The sequence below is a fragment of the Fulmarus glacialis genome, unplaced genomic scaffold (assembly GCF_000690835.1).
Source record: "Fulmarus glacialis isolate BGI_N327 unplaced genomic scaffold, ASM69083v1 scaffold16648, whole genome shotgun sequence".
Classification (NCBI taxonomy): Eukaryota; Metazoa; Chordata; class Aves; order Procellariiformes; family Procellariidae; genus Fulmarus; species Fulmarus glacialis.
In genome coordinates this window covers 17,815-33,219 of record NW_009226481.1, presented here as the reverse complement: position 1 = coordinate 33,219, position 15,405 = coordinate 17,815, and the positions used below count along the sequence as shown (strand labels likewise).

The following is a 15,405-nucleotide window of genomic DNA, read 5'->3' as shown; positions in this document are numbered from 1 at the left end:
ATAACCAAACAATGTCAGTTAATTAGTAGATAAAGCACATCTCGAAACTTTACCACACAGTTCACATAATTGTATATAGCATTTTATGATTGCAAAAGGCTTGACGCTGCATGAACTTTTTGGGGAAGAAAAATAGAGAAAAAGGGTTAATTGCACATTCATGCAAGTAAGGTTAGGCTTCCAACAAATACTGAACCAACTTACTCTCTAAAGAGAGTTCCAACACAGGGGACAGCATGCAAAACGAAACAAAAACAAAAACAAAACAAAACAAACAACAAAAAAGGGAAAAAGATAAAAACACACAAATTAGTGGCCATCAATACAAAGTTCCTGTATGGAATATAAAACAAAATAAAACAAAAAAGGTATTTCAAAACTTTTATGATAAATTTAGTAATTTTATTGGGATACCCAATGTATTTTAAAAGTAAGCACTTGGCATGCTCTTCAAATCATTCTCCCATTTTCTCCTCCAAACGATATTATCACTCTCTTTTTCTAAGCAATTCCCTACATCCAGCTACCATGTTAAAGTAAACCTTTAAAAAAACCAGTGATGACAGAATAATTCCTACAGACACTTGAAAAGAGTCTAAGATGAGATTTGTGTAGCCATACGTGTGTGAAAAAACTCACAACTCACGAACTCTTAAAACTTAAAAGCATCCTCCTGATAATATATTGATAACTATTAATAGTTTTACAACACCAAAAAGCAGGCAGGGTTTCAGCAACTGGAACAGGTGTACCACATGCGTTATAACACAGGCCAAATTTTCGAAATCAAAGCAACATTCTTTTATGTCAGAATGCCCAGTAAACAAAACAAAACAATGAACTAGAATAACTCAAAGTAACATTCCTAAAGGCTTAATGAAAAGATAAAATGCTCTTCTGACACATACAACTAAATTTTGGAACATTTTTATTATCCTTCCCTGGCTCCCCCACTACAAAAAAAATCTCCACGGTAGTTCTGATATATGCATAGCTGCAATATTAATTAACACAAGAACAAGCAAGGTTAAACCAAGCTGCTATTCACAATTTTGTGATTACTTGATTTAAAAACCAGTAATATTTCAACATTCAATTTTCTTTCCTCTCCTCTGACTTAACTGTTCTTTTTATGGAATGTTTTCTTCAGTTTCTCTTTAACAGCTTGGCTTTAGTCTTTTCTTCTGATTTTTGCAACTTTTTTTGAGCAACTTTAATATCATGTGGCTGTGTGCAATGCAAGTTTCTTCCAAAAGACATGGTGTCACAGATAGCAGCTAAGTCAATTTTTCCAGCAGGAAAAATAAGGAGGACAGATGAACACTAAGGTAACCTGTCAAGACTTCTTATCACTCTGAATTTAATTTTCCATTGCAGCAACAAGGAAGACTTAAAAATATGTTCACTGTATTGCATAATCAAAGTAGTTTTTCAGAATTCTCCTGGGAAAAGCTAATACTTCTGAAATAACTAATTTGCTCTCAATTTTTCTGGGTTATCATTTTATCAATTCTGAAATATGGACACAAAGTGGGACATGTTATACTCAACATAAAAGATAAGGTTTCTTCCAAATAAGCCTATAATTCAAACAAAATATGAAGTTACTGGTTTTTACATGATACCACTATAACTTTATTCAGCTCCTTATTTACCTGCAGTCTTTTTGCTATGCGAAATTACTGTATATATGAAGCTGTGCTAGTAACCCACCTCCCACAAAAATTGTAAAAATACTAGCAACCGAAGTAACTCAGTTAAAAAGATTTTAATGGTCTTAGAAAACAGAAGGATTATTTTGTTATAACATCCATACTGGGTCTTTACCTAGGTAAAAGCGAATAAAACATCACGTTTTCTTTTATACCGAAGTATAGTCTCCACCTTACTATTGAATACTAACAATGATGTGAAAATTACTCAACAGTCTCAACTGCCAGCCCTATCTATGAAATTCCAGGAAGACATCATAACATAATACAAAATACCCTGGAAAACAAGTAAGTACACATTTGGTATAGTTCATCAGACTCGTCATGTATGATTTAGATGACTTTCTTTACAATTTAAATTACTGCACCATAGCCTTTTGTTTCTAATTAAGAGAAAACCTTTACTCATGTTGAAGTGACCTCTGTAAACAACATGACTTCTTAAAAATACTTACAAATTTTGAGCACAAACTGTTGAACTATATCAATACATTTTAGATTAAACTAACCTTTTCTTTATTTCAATTATCCTGCAAAAAAGGTGGAAAATTATCTTGTTCAAAAGTGCAATTTAAATGGATTGAAATCTGACACCATTAACTGCTTATAAAATACAGTTTGTGAAATTTTTACATGTGCAAATACTGCTGACATATTTTACCACAACTGGCTTTCTATTAATATATGTTTTCAAACATTTACTGCAAGTAAGAAAAACCTAAACATACCTTACTGTGAGGATCAGCAAACATTCTTGTGAAGATTTCACACAACCTTTTCAACTCAACACGACTGTCAAAGTGACAACAATACATTAGTCAACTCCCCTGCTAGTACTACCGGAACACTAATGCAGAGCAATCAGTGAAATCAACTGTAAATATTAAATCAAATAATCTAGTAAATGAAGGAGAAAAAAGCATTTTGTTTAAGACATGGATAAAAATGTAATGGATTTTGTCTAAAATGAGACTTTCAACCTAGAAATGTCTCTTTAAACTAATTCATATATTAAACCATTCCCAACTATTTTAATAGAGAGATAATGAAAAAGGTATTCTTAATAACTAGTAGTAAACAGTTTCTTCTGAATAAATACCCAATAAATAAGAATAATAAAAAAATAAATTATAACATACATAAATAAAAATAAAGGCCTTCCATCAATACTAGATGTAAGCACTTTAGGAATCTTTTGTATTGGCAGAATTACCTTGATCTTAAATTCAATTTCTTAAACTGAGCTTTTTAAACAGATCCTATACGCTAGTGGCCAGAAGTGACAATAGCTTCCTCATTCCTTCCCCCATCTTACTCTCACAGACACACACCTTGCTTTCCCTCTCCCCAACTTTCTGTATTCTTTAGAACATTAGCCTCCTTTCCTACTTCCCTTGCCTCACTTCAACTCTGAAATAAAATGTTTTTCTGTTAACATGTCTTCTTACCTTAAAGTTCTCTGGTTCTTTAATAAGTTTTGCAGACCTAGAAGGCCTTCTTTTCTCTCTGACCAGTTGGAGCTGGCACAGCGATTTAGGACTTCAGCCACATCTTCTGTCTGTCTCATATATGTTGGTATGCTTCCATTCCTAGAGCTATAGGACCTTTCTGAACAGGCACTTGATGCATCACTGTTGGCATCATCATCTGAGTACATCCCATAGGACTCGTATCTTCTTCGCACAGGCTTCTTCTATTGTACAGAAACATTATAGATAATATATATATCTATAATCAGTAGAAAGACCAACAGTTCAAGTAATCGGTGTGACCCCTACTCCCTGCAGTGACAAATGGCTCCAACTGTTCAACAGGTCAAACCGAGTTAATAAAAATATTTTGAAGTATGGTTTGCGTAGTATTCCAAATATAAAAGCACAGCAAATGCAGAGAAGACATACGTTTGATGAAATGTTCAACTTAAAGTTTACTTGTAAAAATCCAAAAAATTGCATTATAGGGTGACATAAAGACTGTATTGAAAGTTAGTTATTTCACTTAGCTTTATATATGTTATGGAATGTAAGAATCAGGTCTAAACCCACATATTCTGTCATTTTAACTTACTTTGTATCAAGCATGTTAATAGTAAAATATTAAACTATTGAAGAAGGAAAATAGTTTCTATACCTTAGTCCGTATGTCTCCTAAGAGCTGTTAGCAGTAAATTATTGAAAAGAAACAGAAATTGAGAACAGGAAGGTAAGGCATAGCAGCATTGTGACTATTAAACTACCTGCCACTGGAAAACATATAGTCTTACTGTAAATTTTGTTCTTACCTCTCTGTATCTGATTAGCATATCATGCATTGCCAAGAAGTAGTTTCCTAAGTTTCCATTTCCAGGGAAATATTACATATCATCTGCTGGTTGGTCACAAAGACTTCTCTGTCAAAATCTTTGTGTCTTATGCAGTGATATTTGAGCATGAAGACTTAACACATGCAGTCAATTGCTATCTAGGTATGAAACCTTCATTTCCCATCAACTTCTCCATCTCTTTGTTTAACTTCATTTCAATATCTAAATTTTGTCATTGCAACAACTCCTACAGCAGTCAATGTCCTACAAAAAAATTCATTACATAATGCAAAATCCCAAATCCCCTAAAAACAAAAACAAGCCAAAAAACAGAACACAACATGCCAAAGGCCAGAGGAAAAAAAAACATGCTATTTATCCTAAAAGGAAAAACACACACCTCTGCAAAATAACTCTGCCATTCAAATTTTGGAGTTGAAGCTAGTAGCTAAAAATTCGGTTTCATTAAATACTCAAAGAAGCAGTAGTATAAATGATTGTTTTCCCCTTAATTACCATTGCCATTTGCACAGGGTTCTCATTTTTAACTGCGGAGTAACTTAAAGGATATCACAATACAAACTAGCCAATACATCATGTAACAAGCAAGCTTATTGTCAACAGAACAAGCATACATACACGTGTAAGAGAATAAAGGGAGGGAAAAAATCAGAAAGACATGAGCATTTTTGAAAACGGTCACCATAAGTAAAAAAAAAATTTTTTAAAGAAATAGAATCTGAAATGCCAATGCTAAAGTAAAAGGTATAAAAATATGTAAAGATCACCATATTGCTGCATTTCATGCATCTTACATTCAAACCAGATCTTAGCCAGAAGACTGATACCCCTTTGGCTTGCGCAGTATTATAACTGGCCAAGTATTTTTCATACCATAAAAATAGTAATACAATCCACAATATTTTCGATTTTTATATTACATCTGTCAGGACTCTACATTCTACCTTTTAAAAACACTGTTCTGAAAAGGGGGCTTCAGTCTGTGATAAAACAAGAAGGGTGTTCATAACCAGATTTCCATTTAAATGAAGCTATTTGTACTGGACAACCTGTACATTTAGAGCATGGCAAGCAGCCAGGCATGCAAATACTATGACAATAAAATGTTGCTGTTCTTGATCTTTCTTTGTAATGACAGATTCTAGCTAAAATATACAAACTAATTTTCCTCTAACATTTCCAGAAGCTTTGTGCTATTTTGGATTCAGGTAATACAAACCAGTCTCTATGAACAAACTTTATTACTTCAACAAAGCATGACACATTCAAGCCTCAAGAGCAGTCATTGGAAGCATGAGTTTCTCCTCAATTTATATTCTTACTATATACTTTGCCCAGCTAAATTTGAATAAGCTATGAAGCTGTTAAAAGTACTGAAGATACTCTTCATGTAGCACCAGTTTGGGTAAATCTATAGCACAGGCTTTCAAATTATAGCCAGAAACTTTTCATGTTTCACAGACTGTTTTTCTGTTGTTCCCTATTCCAAAATCCAGATTGACTTCCAGTTTACTAACTAGCATTCCCGATCAACACTGAAAACTTTTTTCAGGTTTACAATATCAGAAAGGGGAAAAACCACTCAACCTCACCATGACCTCTTAGGCAAGATTTCACAGATATCCTGACCTCTATGCCAGTGAAGGCACACGAATTTTAAGCTAACGTGCCAAGAAGACAGTATTAACCAAGAAATCAATAAATTGCCAGACTAAGAACATGACAGAGTTCTTCAGATTTTTTCCTTTGAAATTTTGTTTTTCTTTCTATCCAGTCATAACCAGCTATAATTAAATTTTTTAGAGTCTAATTCGTAGTTTTTTATTAATGTTCCAAATAATCTTTTTGTTAAAACAGAGCAATAACAAATTCCTTAAAGCATTCTGATAACTAGATAACAGGTACTTACAAATATTTAATGATATGCAAATAGTATACAATACCTGATAAAAATGTATCTGACTCATAGCATCAGTATTTTAAATTAACTGAAGATTTCAGCTTGCTGATTTAAACGTCAGAATAGCAAAATACACGATGAGTTCTGTTTGGCTAACTGGGGCAGGGAGATAGAGGAGCCAAACCCACCCTTTTAAAGAATAGTAAAGGTTAAGAAAGAGAATGGCATAACCAGTTTTAAATTAAAAGTAACATTTTGAAAACAAAAGAAAACAAAAACTAAATTTATTAAATGCTGCCCTGCCAAGCCATCTCTTCAGCATCAATCTCACACGTTGTCAGAGAGAACAACTTTAAATGGAATCCAGGCTTATGATAAGGAGAGTGCTTTAGCTGTTGTCATTCTCAGCTCTGACAAGCCTTCAGCCTATCCGGAAGTTTGTCTGGCTGTTGTGGGAAACTGCTAGTTAGTGCTACCTGCTCAAGTGGCTTCTTGGGCCACTCCAACAGAACAGTCTAAGACTATTTCCTGTCTACCATGGAAAAAAATACATTTCTCAAAAGCTAAGACTTCTGTAGGGAACAAAAATTGCAATACTTTGCAGCTCTAGCAATTCAGTTTCTCTTTTTTCTCCACCTAGAAGCCAGTAAAATAATGAACGACAAGTTCTTCTGCATACTTCAATGTATAGATACCAAACATTTTAAGAATCTGAGTCCTACACAAGATAAGTGCAAGATTCTTACCAAAGCATCTGCTACTGCCTCTTCCACGTCAGAACCTGTGTTCAGAACTCGCATAGCACTAACTGATGATGACAATCTACTTGACTGACTAATTCCAAAGCCGGTACCTGTTATAACAACAACAAAAATGAATATAAAGAATTCAGTCAGAATAGGAACGTGGGACATTAATACCACACTCACTTAAAAAAACCCAAGCAGAAGAAAAGCATTTGCTTAACATTTCTAATAAATTAGGTAGTGGCTAAAATACTGGTTATTTTCATTCTGAAGTCTTTAGTGGTACAGCAAAAAGTAAGAAATGAAGTAAAAAACCAGAGTCATATATAAACATCCTATTCCAATATCACAGGGAAAAAAGCCCCCACCAAACAATGGTTTTAACTGAAAGAACCTTTCCTTTTTTAAAAAATTCATGTCTTCTTCATTTTGGGTTTTTGTTTTCATTTAAAAAGAAAGCAAATACAATAGGAAGGCTAATGAGAGTGCTGATTAGAAAACTACATGCATAAGGAATGCTCTACAAATACTGAAAAATGGAAAAACTAAAAAAAAGTTCTTCTGCAAGTAAAAATAAAATGATTGTTGTTAAGGAAGAAAAGGATTAACATTGGAGGGTGGGGGTGGAGACGAAATCTAGCAATGTAAACACATCTATTTGGATTATTAAACCCACAAAACTCAAATAAATATAAATAATGCTTTTTAAAACTGAACTATGAGAATAACCAAGTGGGTGGGGAAAAAAAAATCCAGGATGACTGCACAGATGACAGCAAAGTGTACTCATCCTTCACCTGTAGCCCCATAAACATCAGGAGCGTAGAGGGCACCAGTGGATCTGGAGTGATGTCTGGAAGCTGCAATAATAGGATCATATAAACCCTATCTATTACCATGGAATCAAAGTGCTGCAATAGTTGCTCAGATGAACAAGAGAATACTTATCAAAAAGATTCAGCTTTAGCACAAGAAACTGAGTATTACACAGAAGGAAAAAGCTTCAGAGAAGTTCTTTGATTATATAGAATATGATTACATAGAATGATATAGGTTTATGTACACTGGACATCTCATGCATAATTTTTTTTTTAATTTAAAAGATTAAGAGCAGATTAAAAGCAAGTATGTTTAAGTTCCAAGAAGAAAAAAATGCGTAGACACACATGCACGCACACACACACAAACAGAATTCTCAGAAATATCTAAAAAGTTCCACTGATACCGGTCTTCCATTGTAGAGTTAACTCAGTTCTACGTGCTGAAGTCAGAGCCAGAGCTCATGTACCAAACATTATCTGCAAAAAGTGACTCCTGCACAAACTTACTGTGTCAGCAGCTGACAGTTCGTATAAACTTGAGTTCTTGCCTATGTGCAGTTAAGTCAACCTCAGATAAAATTCACCACTACTTAGATGAAAGTCAAAATTATTCAATTTTCATTAGAAGTTTAAAATAATTTAATGCAATTAATAGTTCACAATTGTATTGTTTTCTTTAAATAAATAAAATGTGAAATTGAAACATTTATGTTAGTTACTATAGGTCATTAAGATTCTTTAAAGTTATGGAAAGTGGAAACCAAAGATCCTTAAGGACTTTTGAATAAAACTGAGTACCCTCCTCCTTCTGGCACTTGTATAAAACTAGTCTTTTAGAGATACTAAAGAAGTTAACTCACCATTGCTAATATTTTCTCTTTCTTAAACCAAGTAATTTTAAATTCAGTGTGTTTTTAAACAATTAATCTTCTTTCTTAAGTTAGAATTTTACAGACACGTAAATGAAACTGGTTTTGACAATTTTAACTTGAATTCAAACGTCCACCCACAGTGACATAAACCCCAGATATAATCTTTAATGATTTAATAAATAACTGTAAATGCAGGTATTTTGCACCTTTTGGATACATAAAGTAGTATAAATAGAAACCAGGAATCGAATCATCCTTTACTCTGATTAACACAGGCAATTTAAGAGTCTGATTTGAATCAAACACCCTGACGTTGACCAAATCACATTTGGGGAAGCACACCTCTTTTAACCTAAGTGAACTCCAAAATGATCCTAAGTCCTGTAAAGGTCCCAGAAACAACATTGTGTTTTTTCCATGTAAAGTTCTCTACTCCTTACATAAAGCACAGCAATGTATTTTATTTCAAACTAAACCTGCATGAAGCTGTTTAGCTAGGGAATTTTATTTTGCAAATAATGCTTTGTGGAATACTTGGTTCTTTAGAAAGTATGTCTCAGCATGGAAAAGGAGACAGGACAAAGGATGTCAAAATATAGGCTTCAAGGCTGATAGAGCTTTACATACAAGCAATAACAGGATAAACCTTTCTATTGCTTTCCATCAACAAGCCCTGAAAATTAAAGGTACAATTAGAAATTCAAACTTTAGGCATATAATTCAAGATGATCCTGCCCCCAGATACCTTTGAAATATGCTGGACAAGTTTTTAAGACAGTGAAAGGAAGCACCATATTGGATCAAACATACCTCACTCCAAAGTATATTTTGAAGAATATTCTTTGTACCCCTCAAATTGCAGAAATTGTGCAAGTATTTACTTTTGTTGTTTCATTTTTTAAAAAATGAATCAAAGTAAGATTTACATGGACTCAATATAACATAATTTCTTAGCTACAATATGGAAATTATACTAGTCTGATATTTAATATTAACTATATGTAACAGAAAAATAGGCACTTCCATATAAATTACAAATCACTTGCTTCACAGAGTGGCTGTTAGCTCCCAGTTTATAATCTTATACTGAATTGTGAGATTACAGAAACGCTTCACTGAAACACTGTATACCAGTGTATACAGAGAAGCAATTACATAGCATTTGGGTCATTTTATGCCCCACAGGGCTTAACATTTGTAAGCAAAAATTTCTGTGCTGACAATCAGACGCAATACAAATTACATTCCCCCCTCCAATCCCATATAAAACTGTCTCCAGCTACAAACACAGAACTGAATTCGCCTTATTTCATCTTCCACTTGTACCCTTGAAAAACATTAAATTTAATATTTATGATAAAAGTTAATAGCATCCCATGAGACAAAACTGGTCCAACAAAACACTGAAAGACATTCGAAATCATTCAATTAAGAAGTCATACTAAAAGGAATCCTAGGAATCCTCATTTATTCCAGGTATAGCTGCCTTTTTTATTTTTTTAACAACACTGGATTCCTATACATGCTACTTTGCATTCTCTGTGCCATCAGACAATTCAACCTATGGTATCTGTACAGGTACTTATTTTGATATCTGACTATAAAAATTAAACTCCATCAATAAAAATAAAACCTCAAGTAGCATCCGTCCCAATGACCCATCTTATGGTATTAGTTTAATACAGATTTCTTAAGATAACAAGCATTTGATCAAATATAAAATGTAAATCAGATCTCGCATGCATGCAATTGAAGTCATGCTGTAAGGTAACAAAAGAAGTGCAAAAATATCTGGAAAATACCCTCATTTTTAAAAGAAAAGAGGACACGTGTACTAAACACAGTCTGCCAGCTGTATTTTGGTAAAAGATATGAGTTTACTAATGGATCCTGTATAATGTCTACTTTTAATCTAATTTCCCAATTAAATAGCATCTGGGCAAATTAGCATTAGTTACTGAAACAGCTTTCATTCAATTAATCTGTACTTTTCCAATAAAACCATGGCTGACAGGAAGCATACTGTCTTAACAGACCATAATAGACTTTCAATGCTAATTAGGAGCACAGTCAGGTGCCTCAATTTGAGATAGAAACCAGAGATTTACTATTTTCAGACTATGTTTAACAGCTAGTATTATGAAGTCCTTAACTGTAAGCTACACTTGAACAAGCAAAAGAGGGATACATACTGAAGACTAACTCAGACAAAGATAACACCAAAAAAGATCAGTTTCAGATACAATCTTACAGAGACAGTTTTGCATTACCAAACAATAAAACCGCCCCCCCCAACATGTAAAAAGACTTTATAAAAATTTACTACCAACTTCATAGTAACCTTGACGAGGATACATGGAGATGAGAAGCTTCCCTAATCCTTAACCAACATCATGTTAAAATAATTATAGGCTAATGTTCCTATGCCTTACTGACATTTCAGAAACGGACAACAACTTGACAATCTTGCGAAATCTTTTAAGTGTCAGGCCAATAAGTGAAACAAAGTTTTAAGTGAAAACAAAACTTTTACTTATAGCAGCTCTAGGAACGAGGATTGAACATGGCTATGCACATGTGAATGTTTTCAACTCCTCTCTTCTTCCCTATGTAACAATAGATGCTACTTTAACTACTTATCACTTGTTCTACACAGATTAAAAGTAAACTTCAGAACTGTACTTTGGTTCATCTACTTGGATAAGGACTTGTCCTGTTCATTTTTAGAAAACAGAAAGCAGCCTCAGAATATAGTTCTGCTTCAGTAGACTAGTCCCTTATCTGCACCATCATATTTAGTTGCTTTAAGAGCAAAAAGTTAAAATTTTTATTATTTTTTCACATAATACAGCGATGACAGTGTAGCTAAGGGACATAAAATGAAGCATATTTTCTTCTTATACACCAAAATGATTCATTGACTAGGGAGCAATTTTGAATACTAGCAGACCCTATCTGTTGATGCAGGGAAAGGCAGAGGGTGACAGCCGCACTGTATTCTTTGCTCTAGCTGGTCAGTGAGAAATGGATTATCTAACTGCACCCAAGCAATAAGTGCTGTAATAAAAAAAGAAACACGTAATTTCAAACAACTTTTAAAAAGCAGAATTGCTTTTTCAAAAAAAGTCTCTAGGCACTGCATATCGCACACCTTTCCAGACTTGGTATTTAAGATAAGACTAACACTAGGCAAAGCATTTATTTTTCAAGTGTGCAACGCATTCACACATTGGTCAATTCTCCATTGAAGTAAGTGGTGAGTGAGCCAAAGGAAGGGAAAACAATGGTGGCCGGCTACAAGCTAAATGAAGGAGGCACGGATTCGTTAGGTGCAAATAATGAAGGGCAAAGACAGCCATGCACAACAACAGGCTCTGAGTACTTACCAAGGGGTGGAAAAGAGCGGACAGGGCTTGTGTCCCTGCTACTTTCACGGCTGGCCTCCCGACTGCACCCCTGACTCACACTAGGCCGAGGAATGCGGCTGCCTCGTGCTAGTATGATTCAGGGTACAGACAAACAGCAGCACAGAAGGGAGAAGACATAAGAAAAGTTGCAGTTTTAATGCAATTCTGTTTTGCAGTAAGATCAAAAACGTATTTCTAAGAAAAGACACTGACGATTATGTCATATTCTAAGTCATAACTGTTTCCACACACTTTCTTGGTTGTGCTGGGTTATACTAAGTGTAGCCAGATCAATGAAATTATTTCTTTGCACAGCTAACCCAAAAATGGGGATTTACCAACTCTTTACAGAATGGTTGAAAAACCTCTTGAAAAGGACGGAGAGGAAACAAGCAGCAAAAAATATGAACAGAGTATTGATTCAGAATTTGTGCTCAAGATCAAGTTAATCAACAGTAACACAAATGAAAAAACCCACAGCTTTCTGAAGAAGGAAAATACAAAGTTAATACAGCTAAGGTAAAAATCGAAGTACAAACCAAAGAACAGCAGCAATGCCATTAAAATCAACCGATGTTTTTCAATAATATTGTTTGTAATAAAGTGTAATCAGGTTATACCGTGAGGTTTAAGAAGTATGACATTTATTTTTGTATCACAGAAGTATACACATGCATGCACACATACACAGAAGACACAGAAAAATAATGAAGAAAATCTTTTCAAAATGGTATCACACTTTCATTCAATAGATGTGGGTATTTTGGGGGTGGGGATAAGTAGTGAAGTAGTGAAGAAAAGTGAAAGAGAAGGAAGAAAGGGAGGTGAGGAAAAGAACAACTACTGCATTCTAACAGAAAAAAAATTGAAGTTTCAGCTTAAATTTAAAATCGTGTCATTTATCAAAGACTAGCTTCAGAAAACAGGCACGTTTTAGATTTTTATCGATATGTATTCTAATTTTATCATCCACCTGTAACTAAATGCAAGCTGTAGATATCCAGCATTTAAAGTAAGAAGGGCTATAAAGAAACCAAGAGTTATTCATGATTCTTACCTACTGACAATCTAGAAGGACTAGCTTCTCTACTGCATCCCTGACTTCGTGGGATTTTGCTTCGTTTTTGTGCAGTTGCAGGATTCACTAACACTCTCTGAACTCCTGTGTTCATAGTGGAAAGTGTGGTTGTTGTCAAAACTCTTCCAGGAGACCCAGATCTACTGCCAGCTGAAGGCAAGATGAACAAATATAAGCAACAGCATAGAAGATAAGCAACCATAGTTTAAAAAAAAAAAAAAAGCTTCAAGTTAGTAGGAGTGTGGTGGTAGACTGAAATGGTCTGGAAAAACTTACACGGTAAAAACGTGAAATAGAAAACCCTGTCCAAGTTCTTATAGCACTACATACAAAGTAGATAAATTATCAATGTAAGGAAGCACTTGGCATGGTATTTAGCACTAGATATGTTCAAGAAACCATAAGTAATATTTCTAGTCTTCATCAACAGTTCCAACGTCCCTAACATGAACTTTTTTTGTGTGTTCATTTTTTAAGCTACATGGTCTCACTGATCACATTTTCTACTAAAAAAGAAAAAAAAAAAAGAACAGAACTCCAGAAAGCTAAAGGGAGTAACTTTAAACTACTGATTTGATAATTATCCCAGCTTTTCCAATGCAACCAATGTTATAATAAAATAACATGATTTTCCTAACATTTAAATTCTCCTCCCTTGCTTTTAAAAGCATGGGGTCTTGAAGCACTACTCTCTGAGAAGTTAAATAAAATGTCACTGAAGACAATCACAATATTCATGTTCATTTCTGTGGAGGTTACCCCACAAATTCAAATAAAATCTTCAATTAGTTTTAAGCAAGCTAAAAAACTGATCAAGACTTATTTAAGCGTCCTTTATTTTTATTATTCAAAACTGTACATTACAAAGTGCTGTAACTGTTCATTTCAACACACTGTACCCACTACCAGAAACTGGTCACTGATCCCTAATTTTGGTATTTCAGTTACAGAAAATTTAAGTTCTAAGCCCTAACATAGAATCCATTCTTCTCTAGTTATCACCAATTTATACCACCACTTGATATAAATATATTGTTTCCAGCTGCAAAATTCAAGAAGTCTGACCAAATAAAAAGGAAAACATAATTTTAACCAAAGGTTAATTACATACAGATACAAACCTTTCACTAATCTTTTAAAAATAATCAGGTAACTGTATGACCACAGCTATACTATCAGATCTATAGACTTAACATGCAACATCTCAAGTGAGTTTCATGGGTTACTTCTTATGAGGCACATTTAAAAGAGATAGTTGATTAAAGCTTGACCACATGGGAAAAGAAATAAAATCCCAAACAAAATAAAACATATGCTGGGTGGAAGGGAGAAAACTAAAATAATGTACCATGCATATACTTTCAGATTCATTGTTTGAATTCAAACTTGAAATGATTATTTAGCAAAATCTCTTTTCCAAACTATGGAACTATTCAGCAGAAATGACAACTAGAATATTACACAGCCCGGGAAAAACAAGCATAACTTCTATAGTGAAAGAAGAATAGGCAAATCTATAAAATTGCTGTGGTCTGCAAAAATTAAAGGTTTGGCAGTTTCTTCGTATCAGGGCATTTCAACTCAGACCTGATATTACCATGCCTTCTTCCTAGCCTCCAATATTTTATATTTCTTTAAAACAATGAAAGCATTGTAAAAGTTTTCACTGTGCTGGAGACTTTCAGAAGATTTTTCTTAAATAGGTCAGAAACCTGAAAAACTTACTCTTCTCAGAATATATAGAAGAAATGCAACCTCTCATTATAATACCTGCGAAGTGTACCACTATAGCGTAAATAAACCAAATGAAGCTTAATATCCTGAAAATATTATGCTAATAACAGTATTGGCATACTGTTGTCAGTACTACCACCAGTAGTAGATCTAAGCGAATTGAATGATGAAAGAAGGATTACTAAAACAGTATTCCAAAATGACAAAAACCACCCATCTCTACTGCCTTCTAAATAAGGATTACATCCAATTAGGTAAGTGCAGCATATGGAAAAAAGCAAGCCAGGATTTCTGCTGAATAGGGTCCTTAAATGAGATATGTCAAACAGGTGATCAAACAATGATGTATACACAAATTCTGTAGACTCTTACCACCAATGGGGTTAGCAGACTGTGATCCTGAACAAGTGTAAAGGCAGGATTAGGGTAGGGATTTATAATCCATGAAGAGGGAGGGAGCAGAGCAGATTAAAAAATGGATGGCAAATGGAAATAAGAAAGCTTTAGTCATTTCACACAGGAAAAAAAGCCACAAGGGGGTTATGCTAAAGCAGTGCTTTTAAGTAGCTTCCACAGTTGAAGAACTAAACTCAGATGCTATATGTACAAAGCAGATGAAGCAAAAGCTGCACAAGCAAATTACAATTCTTCAGCTTTCTAATCAACAACCAGATAATACTGAAGAATTAAATTTCAACTAAACATGAAACTGTAGCCTTCATATTACTTCAAAAGAATATTACATTGCCAAAAAGATTCAACAGCTGAACAAAAATTACACACAAGGCCAAAACTTTTTTTTTTTTGAGACA

General features: G+C 34.1%; 1 protein-coding gene across 1 annotated transcript in view; it reads right to left on the bottom strand.

The window, feature by feature from the left end:
• CLASP2 (cytoplasmic linker associated protein 2) overlaps window positions 1-15,405 on the bottom strand; it is a gene marked incomplete at its 5' end in the record, with an annotated part of 59,423 nt that overhangs the window by 26,796 nt on the left and 17,222 nt on the right. The window contains 6 exons of the mRNA XM_009582824.1: window positions 493-495; window positions 2,441-2,504; window positions 3,161-3,405; window positions 6,682-6,788; window positions 11,761-11,868; window positions 12,839-13,009. Coding sequence (XP_009581119.1) covers window positions 493-495; window positions 2,441-2,504; window positions 3,161-3,405; window positions 6,682-6,788; window positions 11,761-11,868; window positions 12,839-13,009 — 698 coding nt within the window. The remainder of the gene's footprint in view (window positions 1-492; window positions 496-2,440; window positions 2,505-3,160; window positions 3,406-6,681; window positions 6,789-11,760; window positions 11,869-12,838; window positions 13,010-15,405) is intronic.